Source organism: Larimichthys crocea, chromosome XVII (assembly GCF_000972845.2).
Source record: "Larimichthys crocea isolate SSNF chromosome XVII, L_crocea_2.0, whole genome shotgun sequence".
In the NCBI taxonomy this organism is placed as follows: domain Eukaryota; kingdom Metazoa; phylum Chordata; class Actinopteri; family Sciaenidae; genus Larimichthys; species Larimichthys crocea.
Genome location: NC_040027.1, coordinates 14,600,112 through 14,614,939, shown reverse-complemented (window position 1 = coordinate 14,614,939; position 14,828 = coordinate 14,600,112). Strand labels below are relative to the sequence as shown.

General features: G+C 41.2%; 1 protein-coding gene across 2 annotated transcripts in view; it reads left to right on the top strand.

The window, feature by feature from the left end:
- The first annotated feature begins 227 nt into the window (after positions 1 to 227).
- rab6ba (RAB6B, member RAS oncogene family a) overlaps positions 228 to 14,828 on the top strand; it is a 51,353-nt gene continuing 36,752 nt past the window's right edge. Inside the window, exon 1 of one of the 2 annotated variants that reach the window (XM_019275375.2) lies at positions 228 to 564. In XM_019275375.2, the coding sequence (XP_019130920.1) occupies positions 495 to 564 (70 nt within the window). In that variant the 5' untranslated portion in view covers positions 228 to 494. The remainder of the gene's footprint in view (positions 565 to 14,828) is intronic. The other variant, XM_010739805.3, reaches the window with a different exon arrangement.

Genomic DNA, 14,828 nt, shown 5'->3' with positions numbered 1-14,828 from the left:
TGGTGATTGTTTTTTATATGTTAGTATTAAAAGTTTGGGCACCCCTGCCTTAAAGTATATATGTGTTAATAAATATGAGTTAATGTTAAACAAAGAAATGAAGAAGAAGTCCAGACTGGAGTCCAAACATGTCTGCCTCTCCCGCCCTGTCCCGTCTCCTCCATCCGACTCGCATCATGACGTCATCGCATATCACGGCTGTCAGTTGAACACAGAACGAGGAGAGGCCGCGCATGCGCTGACACCTTTCAGTTGAACACCCCCCTGGAAGCGTCACGGACCGGTGCAGCAGCAGCAGCAGCAGCAGCAGCGGCGTGTGTGTCTCATCACGAAGAGAGAGACCGAGAGAAACATCACCGCCTTTTCCACCGAGCATCTTCCACCGACCGACACCGGACTCGAGTGGGAGCACACACACACACAGACTGTCCTCCTGCTGTCCACAGTTCCCCCTCTTCTTCCTCCTCCTCCACCTCCTCCTCCTCCTCCTCAAAATGTCCGTTGGCAGTGACTTTGGGAACCCTTTAAGAAAATTCAAACTCGTCTTTCTGGGGGAGCAAAGTGGTAAGACGTTGTTTTTTAAATTCACTTCATTGTTTATTTATTTTTTAGTCGTGAACCCGTTGCACCTTGCTTTGGCTTTTGTCACTAAGTTCATATCGAGGAGGAAACGGGACGTTTAAAGCTTAAATGTGGCCGTTATTTGAGTTTAAACTGAAGAAAAAAATGTCTTCAAGTGGAGAAATGTGACGTTATTTTAATAATAATCAAATTACCAGCCCTGTAAGGCTTCACACAATGACACAGGCAGTCTCTTTTTTTTAAGTTTAATGTCTCGCCTTGGGTGTTAGTTTGAAAACATCCCGGTATATGTGCCTGAAGGCAGCCTGGATGATCCAACTTGGTAAATATTCCTGTGTTGAGACACACCCAGGTTGTCAGTGGCGATGAGATAACTTGTGTGTGTGTGTGTGTGTGGCTGCAGTATATAGTCTCTTGCACCTTTGGACTTGTTCCAGTCTGTCTGCTGAGGCTGACACAAGTTTGTGCTTATTGCATGCTGACTTCTTCTTCTTACATCTATCTATCTATCTATCTATTATTGTTTCTTCATGTTTGATTGATCTGGTTTTATCAGCATCATCATCATCATCCCGAGCTTTACTCACCCACACCCTCAGACGAAGAGCCGGCTGAGACATGATTTGAGTCTTTGAGGCTTTAGAGGTATATTGAGCAGACAAATGAACCACATTAGTCACGGTTCAGCGCTTCAGTGGGCCCTATTGATCATCCGGTATAATGGGGTCATGCATTTCATAGCACATTGTTCCACTGAGTACGTGTTGTTTGCTCTATGCGCGATAAAGGATTCGGGATGCCTTAACTGAACTTAAAGGCATCCTGTATAAATGTATACTGACAGCTAATGACGCCCCGCGAGTGCTGAAACAATTAGCTGATCAACAACTGTTTCAGTAATCGATTAATCACTAATTAAGTTTAAAAAAAATGCCAGTCATTCTCTGCTTCCAGCCTCTTTAATTGAATATCTTTGGGTCTGGGTAGATCTTTTAATAGATTAAACAATAATGAGTTAAATAAAAATCAATCAATGATGAATATATTTATTATTTGTTCCCCTAGGTAGGTTGGATTTCAGGGATTATTTTCCAGTAAAAGGTTATTAAATATGATGCTTCAAATTACTCTTCGTCACCTATGTACCTTGACGATTTCCCTCGCTTGGTGCTTTCATCTTTATGTGAAACTAAATTAGACACAGCATATGTATAATATGCAAACACAGGCCTGTTGTTTGGCTTTACTCTTGGGCAATTTTATGATATTAAGTGCCAAGCAACAAGCCAAAGGGGATTTGGCTGCACAAACATAATATCAGGGAGTGTACTGTATTCGCCAGACGATGAACTCGGCTGAATGTTTTGACATCTATTGCTGAGGTTTCTTATTCGGGATTTATGGGTTTTTAGAGTTGGGTGGCACAGAGGCCATCTCCAGCTGATCAGACTAAATAGATCTGATTGTTTTACTGTTTTTGAGTGTGCTTGTGCTTTGTAAATCTTGATGATTCACACTTCAGAGTTTATTTATTATCATTTACATAAATACCAAGTGGCAATCTCAGTTCCTGGGAAATGAAGCCAATGTGGAAGTGCCAGAAACTGCAGTTCTTCGAACGACCACTTGAGGCTCGAATAGAATATATAATTTTCTTTTTTTATTTTTACATATACATATATAGGCCTGAATTACAACCACACACACACACACACACACACACACACACACACACACACACACACACACACACACACAAATGGCTCATAGACATGTAAATGTGGAGAGATATGGCGGAGTGATGGGGCCCCACCATGTAGCGGGTTCAGTACCTTGCTCAAAGAGGTGAACTGGCACCTCTCCAGCTACTAAACCACCACCCATACTTTAGTCCATTCTGGACTTGAACTGGCCACTCCCTGGTTTCCAAGCCAAGTCCCTACGGACTACAGAACAAGTCAACGTCTATAAGCCCCTATGTTGAAAAAACTTCACAGCAGAAATAAACATGCTCACAGCCTGGTACAAAAAACAGTTTTCATCTCTATAGCTAATTTCCCCCGTTCATAACAACTGTATTGAGGCTGAATTTTTGTATAACTCACCTGTTCAAATTATATTGAGGCTTAAAGTTATGCATAATTAACAGAAACCTGTGGGTGACGTCACACATACACTGTCCATTCTTTATACTGTCAGTGGCACAGAGTCATCTCTCTTTATTAGAATTTGTGTTACTGAATGACTGACTGGTAGCAATATAAAAGCAGAGGCTTCAGGTTGGAGTTTATGATTCTGTGGTGTGTAATATCTGAAATAATTAAAGACGTGTGTGTGTGTGTCATATATGAACATAAATTGGTTGTAACTGACTGCAGGACTGAATTATTGATGTGAAGCGTTTCTCATCAATGAATCATTTCTCATCAGGAGCCTCTCAGTAATTAAATTCCATAATGGGGCAACTTACTTTGCACTCATTGCTCTTTAAAATCAGCTCTTAAAAGGCTCCTTTGTGTTTTTTAAGACTGAGGGTTGTTAATATGTTACTGTTTTTATTGTCTTTTTGTATTGCTCTAATAAAATGTAAGACAGCATTTCCCATAATTACTGCTGACATCACTGCACGGTAATTTTAGTAAACCTTTCGCCTGATATAATCGTGGAGGCTTGTAGGGATTTTATAAAGCAACATGCTGTGGTTGGCCTCATTCTGCAGTGTTTGCCGGTAAGATGGCTGGGGTTCTTGAACTCTTACGCCACCGGGGACCATGCAGGTCTGTAAGTGAAGGATCCCAGCCAGTCTGGATGAATGAAGTCCGTCCCTGTTATCAGTGCGAGCGGGACTTTATTTGTCAACCAGTGCTCATCCAGACAGCGGCAGCGCCTAGCTTGGTGTTTGATTGGATCGTCTCCGGTGGAGCTGTGTCTCTCTGACATGTCTTGCCATGATTGCAGCTGGTGCCCAGGCGGGCGTGAATCCCACCAGCTCTGCTACTATCATTTATTAATGTACGCGGCCGGACTCAAGTATGTCAGGAACAGGGGCCATGGGTACAGAGACTGCGGTGAAAAGAACCATTTGTTCTTTCTGGGTTGATAGTTCCTGTGTACAGTGAAGGCCCATAATGGTGGAAGTGTCTATAAAGGGAAAGATGGCATGATGTTCTGTTTTTCATAAAAGAATCAGCTAACGTCAGAGAGGTGGGGGCTCTGGATTAAGTGGGTGGAAGCAGGCAGAATGTTAAATGAGCTGTCAGGAAGTCTCTCCTCCTGCATACTTCTCTGGGTGTTTTCTACACTGCCTGTACAAAAGAGGCTCGCTACAGATTTCCTTGACAAAGCTGAAGGCTTTAAGCAGGCCAATCAGCTGTTTCCAAGAGTGTGTGTGTGTGTGCCCACGTCCCTGGCAGAAACAGCATTTTGCAAGTTCCAGCCTCGATCTTCCAGGTCATTGTTTGAACACCTCAGATTACTGCATCTATTAGGTCATAGATGTTTTGCCATCGGCACGTTTTCAAAATGGCAATGCTGCACGGCACTTTGTAAAAGCTAATTGTTTGGAGGTAATCCCCTGTCTCCATGCTTCATTTCATCTCAGACAAACAGATGGGAATACATTTGGTAGATGCATCCGCATGGCTGCCGTGTGAGATTTTGCCCACTGAATCAAAATGCCATCTTTCACTGCACAGAGATTGCCATTGCACAAATGAGAACTGGCTTCAAAATACTGCTGAATCACCGGACCAATATGCTTCAAAGTAGGGTTTAGTTGGTTGTCTAATGCATCAATCACCGTGTCTCCGGGGTACAGCTTTCTGGGCAAATGAAACTCTGAGTTTTGGCTTGCCTGGGCAGGGAGCAGGCGACACATTTCCTCACTGAGGCTGTGTGAAACCACAGATGCGGATATAGATACTATGCATTTGCACACAAATGCACACATCAATAACATGTAGCTTTTTATACAGAAGTTGTCCAATGATAAGCAGAGGGAAGTGTAAAAGGTTTGTTTAAAGACTGGAATTTTCCATTACATCCGTTTTTTTTTTTTTTTTGCATATTACTGTAGCCAGAGAAGCAAACACATCTTTCACTTTATATTGGATGTATTTCCATTTGGCAAAGTAAGACTGCAGCTCAGTAAAGGCAAGTAGAGATTTAAAAGTAACTTCTAAAAGCTGCATCCGGGACTTGATGTGGTGTAGATAACGTATGTGCAGCTTGCATGTGCACCCATTTCCTCCTGAAACTGAAAGAAAAATTCAGTGAGATTATCTTGCTCGTGTTAATCAGAGGAGGTTGCAGATGAAACGTGTTGAGAACACTGCTGTGATTTTCATCTATGCTTTTGTGCTTGCTACTCCTTTTAAAGCTCTATACAACAAAGAATCATTTCATCATAACAGGCCATTAAGTAGTGAACAAAGATAATATGATGAATCACCATAGGGTTTTTAGAGATTCAAGACAACACCAAAACCACATTAACCATAACATTTGTCAAAACAAAATCTTCTCTTGTTTTGCAAGGGCATGCATTGCTCTGTGTGGAGCCTCAGGTGTGTGAAGGGTGGAGCAGGTGAGTTCAGTTGGCGGGTTATGGTGCATTCAGACAGCCAAAATGCAGGTTTTTTCAGAAGCGACCTGCGGCGGTGAAGTTGAGCCAACTGCGGCTGCCAATCACACTAGTCAAACCTCCACAGTCAGCCTTAAAATGCCTCTGATACTGAGACTATCCAGGTGGATTCATGGACTGAACCCTGATTGTGTTCTGGCTTTGTTTATTTCATGTTTCCAGCTTCTAAATCTGGGTCTGGCTCGCAATTTACACTGCAAAATAGTGACACAAAGATTCGTGTCTGATGGTCTAAGAGAGAAAGCCAATGAGTAGTGGTTGAGCGACATAAACAGAGAATGAGAGTGAATGAGCGCTGGCATTGATACAGCCAGACACACCGCTGGACAACTCTGCAGCGATTCGTTGGAGCCCCTTATCCTGTCTGAATGTACCATTAAAACAGAGTGGGGTAGGTCAGAGGGCCTGATTGGCTAGCTCTCTGGTGCTATCAGCAATCTTCAGCTGGTATGGTCTGGATGTCCTAACATTTTTACATTCACCTCATACTGAATCCTGTAGTGTGGCACAGGAGTAAATGGAGTTACCACACCTTCAACTTGTAGGATTTTCTTTAAACGAGGGATTTAAGACTGTCGATATTGACTTGTCTTGTAGAAGTCTTGAAGATTGAATCCTCTGAGAGTCCAGCCCCGGAGTCTGTTTTGATAATCAGACTGCGTCTAAAGATAACTGGTCATGTTTTTCATTTCACATCCCATTGCTTCTTCCCGGCAAGTGTTCTTCTTCTCTGATGAATTGAGGGAAGCCACTCCCTGACAGCTTTGATCTGCTATTGATCGGCTCAGCTGCCCATTAATGGGTGTAATTGATCAAAAGGCAGCAATCCCAGCAACTGAGCCTCCTTACCCGTTTTTAGTCTTGCTAGAGGCACAGCTCTGTCAGTCGATCCACCACTTTGGTCCAGACTGAAATATCTCAACAACTATTGGATGGGTTGTCATTTAATTTTGCACATTCGTGGTCAATAAAGGATGAATTCTAATGATTTTGGTCATTCCTCTGACTTTTTCTTCAGGTTATGATTTCACTGATTTTCACTACATCTACTAAATGGATTGGCATTCACGGTCCCAAGAGGATGGATCCAAGTGACTTTATCAGGTTATAAATTTGTCCAATGTTTTGTTTTTTGATGAAATACTTGCCAAACGAATGACTTCCCCCCTTTGTTTATTGCTATCAAAACACAATAAAAATCAACATGTGAGCATTGTCATTGCGAACATGTTGGTATGCTGATGTCATTTAGCTCAAAGCACCGCTTGGACCTAAGTACAACCTCACAGAACCCGTCACCGCTGCACTCTGAACCCAGTTACCTCTAATGGCTTGTGGTTTAGCAAAGCACATGTGCGCAGCCAGCCATCCACAGAAGGCAAAAATGAGCAAGAGATAATACCGCGTTTATCTGAATTCCCAAGTGTATCCAGATCTCAGGAGGAAAGCGATCTTAGAAACATGTTTCCAGCCAAGTAGGCATATCAGGTGAGTTTTGTAGGTAGGCAATATATGCAACCTGTATAATAAACATAGCAGGGCAAGTGCTAGCGCATGCTTCTTAACTCAGGACAAATTCATTGCTGGCGACAACAAAATGACGTAGTCCCTCTAGAGGTTTTGAAAACTCTGTGACTTCCCTGAGCACCTAATTAGACATGCTGAACACAACAGCAAGCTCAGCTCAAATCATGTTGTGTCTTTAGTCTTGTTTCCACTTCCAACACAGGATTCCTCCACAAAAGTGCTCTTATATACTGTAGCACTGTCTGTATCATGGGACAAGAAGACTATAACCTACATCTACATCTGCTTAGGTGTTAGGCGTTTCTGCTGCAACACATTTCACCTGCATATATTGCACATCCCTGAAGATGCATAGAAAAATTGAGGGGCCTATAAATAATACTGATGACTGTAGGTGTGTTTTTTTGAATAGACTATGATTTTCTGACTTATTCAGAGGTGTTTTCAGTCCTGCAGGAGTTGGTCTGCAGCCAAGGAATAGCAAGCGGAGCGACTGTAGCTCTATACATATGCTGCACAGCTGAGTGGGCGTGTTCCCAATGGCCCATGGGAAAGCACAGCCTCACTTATACACTCTGCCCAGAATAAAACAGGATTGCAAATCTGTCTGCTGCCCATGCAGTGATGTAGAGAAACTGTCTGATTCAGTTCCACCCGCCTGCGTGCCAGTGAAGAGATTTTGGAAGCAGTATCCTGACGACACAGTTTTGTAAAGAGCAAGAATAAAATAGAGAAAGCGGGGCACCGGTCTTATTACAAATGTAACTTCTTAGCCTGCTTTGTTTGAACAAATGTTAGAGTAAAACTTGAGGCAGAGCTTCGTAAACTTTCAAAGTACATCACATCGTTCAGCTGGAGAGACTTTTTGCAGACCATTCTCTTTAAATTGTGTGTCTTAAAAATCGATTGGGCTCTTGCTTAATGTGAGATCTTTCAAGGGAGCGAGACAGAGAATACCATTTAAACATAATCCCAGTTGCTCAAACAGAACAGCTCTGTGAATAAAATCCCCACTGTGGAGGAAGGCTGTCATTTACCCAGCATGGGATGTGACACTTCACTGAGTTCAGCAGGTCTCCTTCAGCATTTACCCTTTCCCCAGCTCCCCAGATGAGAGCCCTCATCACGGGGCTGCTTTAGCCTGAGTGCACAACCGTACAATATTTACTGATGTCATGTTAGTTAATGTTATTAATCAGCGCTGTAGACGTGACTTGTAAGAATATATTGTCTCATTGAAATGCCAGTACGAGCGCCATGCAGAGGGGCCCTGTGGGGATTTATGGAGTGGATGCAAGCTGAACATTCATCACTCTAGTTTAACATAGTAGGGAGTGTTTTATTTAACTCGGTGGACAAAGAAATGAATCAACCACAACACGAAACAGGTGGCAGAGATGCAATGAGGCTGCAGCAATGTTGGACCACTCATGATGTCAGCGTGATCAGTGACTACTGTTTTTAAAAGCATTACATTACCTTTGTTGTTTTTTAATCAGTTGTATTTGTGTATTTCCTCTCACAGTGCGTATCCTGTCAGGATTCTTTAATGGACAGGAAGTCTCTGTTTGAATTGTGTCTATTCTTCTTCCTGGACTAACTCTTTAGAAGCTGATGTCTGTTTAGGTGAACACACACCCTGAGAGCTGTGGGATAGTTCAGCCTTGGACCAAAGGCAAGTCTTGATCCCAAACACAATGGTTACAATGCTTGTTTTGTTTCTGCCGTCGAGCAAAGATCTAAAGGTAAACAAGCTTGAGTTTCATGGTGTGAGTTCAGCATTGAGTCAGCATTTCTTTGCTGGGCTCATGACTGTTCGATCTAAATATCAGAACTACTTTGGTCTTGGACTCCTGGACCCATGCCATTGTACAAATATGTTGCAGCTTTTCTAAGGGTGGTAATAATTAGAAGCATAGGCCTGTTGTACACATGTGTAAACAAATCTTTAAGGGTGTTTAAGACTTATTTTGTTGTCAAAATTCTTCAGTTTCAATTTCAGCAAAAGGCCCCGTGTCTACCAAAGCATATTTTCTTCTAAGTTTTGTTTTTCATATTATTGTTTTGGTAGTTTGGGATGTCATCTGGTACATACTGTGGATACTCAGACTGGCAGTGTCCATTTCTCCTCAAATGGGGGCTTATGGAGATTGACTCATTCTGTAGCTAGCCTCAAGTGGACGTTTGAGTAACAGTAGCTTTTGGCTTCATTTCACACTAACGGAAGTTGCCGCTTGTTCAGCACCTGGGGTATTTGTCTCACCATCTCTTTGATTGGACAATGGGGTAAAAAGTTTTACCCTGTGGTAATTTTTTAACACTGTCACTTCTGTTAACACATGGAGCATGGATTGTGCCTTTTTAATGTAGTGCAAAGCTCATGATCCTGTCAAATCAAGAGGCCAGATCCTGTATCAAGAGCCCTAAAAGTCAAACAGGATCTGGCTCCTTTTAAAAACAACTCAAAAAAATGTAAGAGCTCTTCTTGCTTATGTGGTCCATGCAAACAAAAGCTGAGCCAACTTAGTCTGACCCACTGCTTTCACCATGCATTCGGAAGCAAAATATTTATTGGCTTTGGCTGTTTTGCCAGGGTCAGAATGCAGTCATGTTTCTGTAAGCCGTGAGAACTTGAAGCCTTGAAGATTCTGCTGCTAGGTTTGTTTGTATATCTTTCAGACTTCTTGTGTTAAAAGAATTTTTAGTGGGTCAATGACATTTAGTCCTGTGATGTACAGGGTATTTAATATGACAGTTTCAGGTGTATCTGGATAGAAAGTGTGTCGTGCAAACATCACAAAAAGCTTAGTGCTCCAACTAGAAGACAAAATGCTACGTTACATGGACTCACTCTCATATTCCTGTGCTGCCCCTTGTTGTTCCTTTTTACACCAAAGGGAATTGCACCTCATGGGCACCTTGGTGATGATATTTCCATTAAGTAACAGAAAAGAAAGGGTGTAAATGATCACAGTTAGTTACATTTATCAAAGTCCAGTCTACACAGTGTTTGCCTTTTGTATAAAGGTGGAGGCTCGCTGTCGTTTTCCTCTTGTGTTCGCTTGAAACTAACCAAACTACACCAATTTCAGGACACATTCAGTAATCAAGGTCAAAAGACTCTACTTACTCCACTACTCCTTGATACCTGATATCAGACAGAGTTGTCAACTTGTTAGACTCCATTTCCATCTTCAGTCTGTCATTTCTTCCATTCTGACCGATCTCACTTGGGGAGGTGAATTTGATTTGATTTGATTCACTAGAGACCAATGTGTATGTTTTAAGTCGACAGTGGTGCGCTGCCATGCCAACGTACTAGGTTTTGCCGTGGTTTTAAGATTGGAGCTGAATAAAATAATTAGGTACTATGATGTTGGGCGAAATTTTCAAACTCCCAAGACTTTGTACACAATCCTGTTTAATTCCAACCTTGCCATGGTACTTAGCTTCCTTGTTTTGGTCCTTAACTTAAAATGGTCTTGATAACAGCGTCTATTTTGTGTATAGCAATCGCCCATTGTTGGCATTACTCCTTCTTAGTTTTAGTGCAGTTTGACAACAATTGACAACAATTAGTCCTGCTGCATGGTGCTAATTGTCTAATCGTTAGTCCCCTTACAGTATCCATTGGAACATTAATTTTTTTAATTAAAAAAAAAACACTTTCATGTCACGATGCCAGACCAGAGAATCAAGTTGGTGGAGTGAGGGTCTCGACCCAGACATTAGCTTTTATTTTAAATTGTTTATACGATCTTGGAAATCTGTTAGTTATGCAATCGTCTCTTTGGTCTAATGTACTCTTGTTTTTTTACATAGAATATTCTCAGATAAACGCAGAGTCTACATTGTCTAATGAAAAATCACTTTCTCTTTTCTTCTTATCTTCCTGCATATTGGGCCGTTGGACAAACAGGCTGCATTATTGATGCACATTTAATTTATGTTTCACACATGCAAAACAGAGATGATGTAAATGATGCAGTGAAAAAAGAATGTGTGTTTCCATACGAGTCATATACTAACATAATATTCTCTTGTTGGGTATGTTGTTGTAACTCATGCTTGCTACAACATACACAAACTTCATTTATCATCATTTAATAAGCAGATTGGACTTGAATGATTTTGTTTGCTAAATACATTTATGCATTATTTAGTTCTCTGGGTACCCAATGTCACTCCTGAGGGGAATGAAATGGAAAGAGTCTGAGCTGGAAATATGATGATGTCTGGTTCATACTGAAGAATTCTACAAGTTTTTTTATTAAAATTAGTGAAGGTAATTCGATGCATTTATTGTATCAATGTTTTATTCAGATGTATTGGTCTCCGTTGATGTAGCAGCAACAACTTGATGACCGATAATCTGAAATGAGAGACTAAAACCCAAAGAAGAAAAAAGTGTAGCCTGGTGCAGACTAAGTACACAGAGAATGTAGGACACTGACAGTTTACTCAGACTAAAATAAAGAACAGATGTTTGATTAAGGTTTTAGATGGTGTTATAATAATATACTTGTTCATTGTTAATCTCATTACTTGGATATTTGTTCACAGCAGAGATCTCTGTAACGTTGTGCTGGCTTACAGCCCAGCTACAGTGTTGTGTTCTGATTGTTGGCAACGTGTGTGAAAAGTATTGTGTTGACTGACTCTAAAGTCTCCACTGCTTGGCCAGCCCGTGATGTCAAACAAAAGCTGTGAAATATTTATCACAGGGAAATTGTTAGCCAAGTTGGTAAGACAGCCAGATTGTGATGTGAACCGTCCCGTGTTCAGTTAAATCTGGAGATGCTGGCCTGAACAATAATCATATTTATTATATGCTTTACATTTGCTGAGTGAAATAGCACCTCTGCTCTTTTTCCCTGAGGCCGTGGATTGACGAGAGATTAGTGCAACATATTCAACAGTGTGTAGTGAACACTTTCAGCGCCTGTTTGTAATTTCACTAATGAGATTTACTGCATATACTGTTGCCATGGTGCCACGTGGGTGGCAGCCAGTTACAATAGCTCTGAACACTTCTGCGTTTTTAGTATTTTTTGTACTTTTTTTCGTGTCTTTTGTTTTTTTTTCACCACCAATCTCCATCTGTTTTGTCTGCAAACGTGCACTATAAGAACTATGGAGATTAGTGATTTGTCTTTTCTCTGTTATCTCTTGTTTACACTCGAGAACAGCTGTTAACACTAGGCAGAGCTAGCATACTCTCTGTGGAAAGACCAAAGATCCATGCTGAAGTGAGGAGCAGAAGACAGGGATGCAGAGCTGGAACTAAGGTGGCACAAACCGTCCACACCATGTGTTATCATGGGGAATGTAAGAGCTCTCCTCAATGGGATGGAGGAGCTAACGGCGCTAAACACGCTACAGAAGGAGTATGGGGAGACGTGGCTGAATGAACTTACTTCAGACTCGCTGGTAAGTCTTTCAACTTGTGAGAGTGGACAACTGAAGATAGACAGGAAATCAAAGAGAGAGAGGGTGAGAGGGAGTCGGAACCTTATCCACCTTGTATATTGTGAGCAGCTGAATTTCCCCGGTGTGGGATCAATAAAATCTTATCTTATTATTTAGGTTTGTATCTTATATCTGCTGTATTTAACACTGACAGAACATGAGTATATTTGATAAAGTAGTACAACAACATATACGTTTGGAACACTGGAATTAAAAGCATTGTCCTCTTTTTTTTCTTTCTGAGAAGATGCTGTTTTTATTTCTCCAGCCTCCAGTTGGCCTCTGCCTCAAGAGAACAGAATTAAATTTAAACATTAAAACGTCAGGTTGGTTTGTCTCAAGCCCTCTGGCCTCAAACAGTAGATAGATGACTTCTATCTTCTTTCCCAGGGCAGTCACAAACACCACAAGAGTAAGATATTTCAAAACTGGTGTCACACCTTGGTGGATGTGCTCTTACTGTGTATGTGTGTATTGCTTTTAGTAACGTCAAATGCCTCATTAGGCTGCATAAGAGCTGAAATGGCTTTCTGAGTGCTTTATGTGTGCACGGGAGACTCAGCCTTTGTTGAGTTTGAAAGCATGTTCATCCATTATTCAGAGGTATCGGTAAATGGACTTGTCCTGGTAAGAGTTCATATTGCATTTTCTTTGCAGGTGCACGTCCGTGTGACGCACGCTTTAAAATCAATTAATGCTGCACAGATTCTGTCATGTAGCCAGACAGGAGAGGAAGAAATCCATCCATTCGAAGTCCATAACTTCCTGGAGTCATTTGGAGTTTCACAAGACTTAGAGTCTTCAGCCACACGAGCAGATCTCTAAGGCTGTACTTTAGCACAGCAGTGCTTTGAGCTGAATGCTAACGTCAGCTGCATTAACTCTAACTCTAAAGTATAACTCACGCTGATGGGAATGTCATTACTCTAACAAGTGTTTGGACTATTAAAGATTTTGATGTTGGTGCTAGATAAAAAGTCAGGTGACATTGTGACTGGAGGTAAAATTTCCTGCTTCAAACGAAACCAATAACTCATTTCTCATTTTGAATTAATTAATGATTGTGGCTGCCTGGGAGGAGATATCAGCTTAATCTTCTGTAATAAAATTTCCTAAAACTCAATGAGTTAATCTGCAAAGCAGCATCTGTAATTCCTGCAATAAGCTTAATGAGAAGACTGGAAACTCGACTAACCCAAAGGGTTATAATGAATATTAGCTACACCGTAGCCACCTAAGTAGGCTTCATACTGTCTGGTCTTGGTCTCTGTGTAAGTGGTCTTGACTACAACACTGGTTATTACAGTTCATCCTGAGGTCGGCATGAATATATGAACCAGATTTCATGGCAATCCAGCCAAACATATGTCAACCTTACTCAACCTTACTTTAGTTTCATGACAGCCCAACTACAACCTGTTGAGATATTTCAAGTGGTAGAGTGACCAACTGACAGACATAGAGCTATGGCACCATCATGGCTAAAAATGGCAATGGTTATATATGGGTAGAAACCATTTGTTCTGTTTGTGTTACCTCTGCCACAATAATATTTAGCTTAAATGTAATGCTTTGAGTTGCCATTGCCATGTTATCCAAACCAAAAAGTTTCACAGGCATGTGAGTGAAGCTAGTGGGACAGTACACAGATGAGTTATTTCATTGTACTGGTCTAAGGCAGTGGATTTTCACCTGTTTTCTACATAGATTTTGTGCCAGACTGCTGTTTTTATATGGCTCTGAACTTAAAGTGAGAGATCAGCTTTGTTGCGTCCATACGATCCATCACCGATAATTGAAGGATCAAAAGTTTAGGCTTAGAACACAGGATATCAAGTTACAGCACATACAGTAGTATGTTAGTGACCACTTTTTATGTTGAATTTAATAAAGATGGCTCTATCCTGTTTTAAACTGGCATGTATACTCACACAGGTGTTTTCAAGTGTGGCTGATTAGACCTCGGCTACAGGTGGGGGTGTGGGCGGAGCCATGCTGTACTAACAGGAATAATAGAGGTGTGAGTTGTCCTGTCCTAACAGGTGCAGAGAGATCAAGCACAGCCTGTACACACTCACAGAGTACTGAGGAGAGATTTAGACATTTTAAGTGGAAACACCTGTGTGGACAGACCAGGGCTTTATAATTTAAATGAGTTGTAAAAACCTTTATTAAATGTGGCACATGGAAACAGGCTGGGAGGCATCTGAATCAGTGGTTATACTGCATGTGCTGTCACATATCAAAAGATAAAGTTAAACAATTGACCTTATTATCTGAATGTAGCCTGGTTTGGAACGCGGTCCGGTCCCCTCGTCGTTCGCCTGCACACACAAACACACACAGACTGAAAGTTAAATCTGCGGTGGTAAATGTTGCAATCAAGTTAAAGTTATGCTAATTGAACTGAATGCCAAATTTACCACTACCTGCTGCTCTGTCCTCCCAAGGTGTCACACCAAAAGAAAAGTTCTGAGAGGACGGAAATAAGCTGGCAATTTGTGTTTAAATATGTTCATCTATATTTATTTTTGTAGTGTTAATAGGGTTAACTGGGTTGCAAATAGGTGTTTATACTGTATATATTATATTGGTTATTTATGTAAAT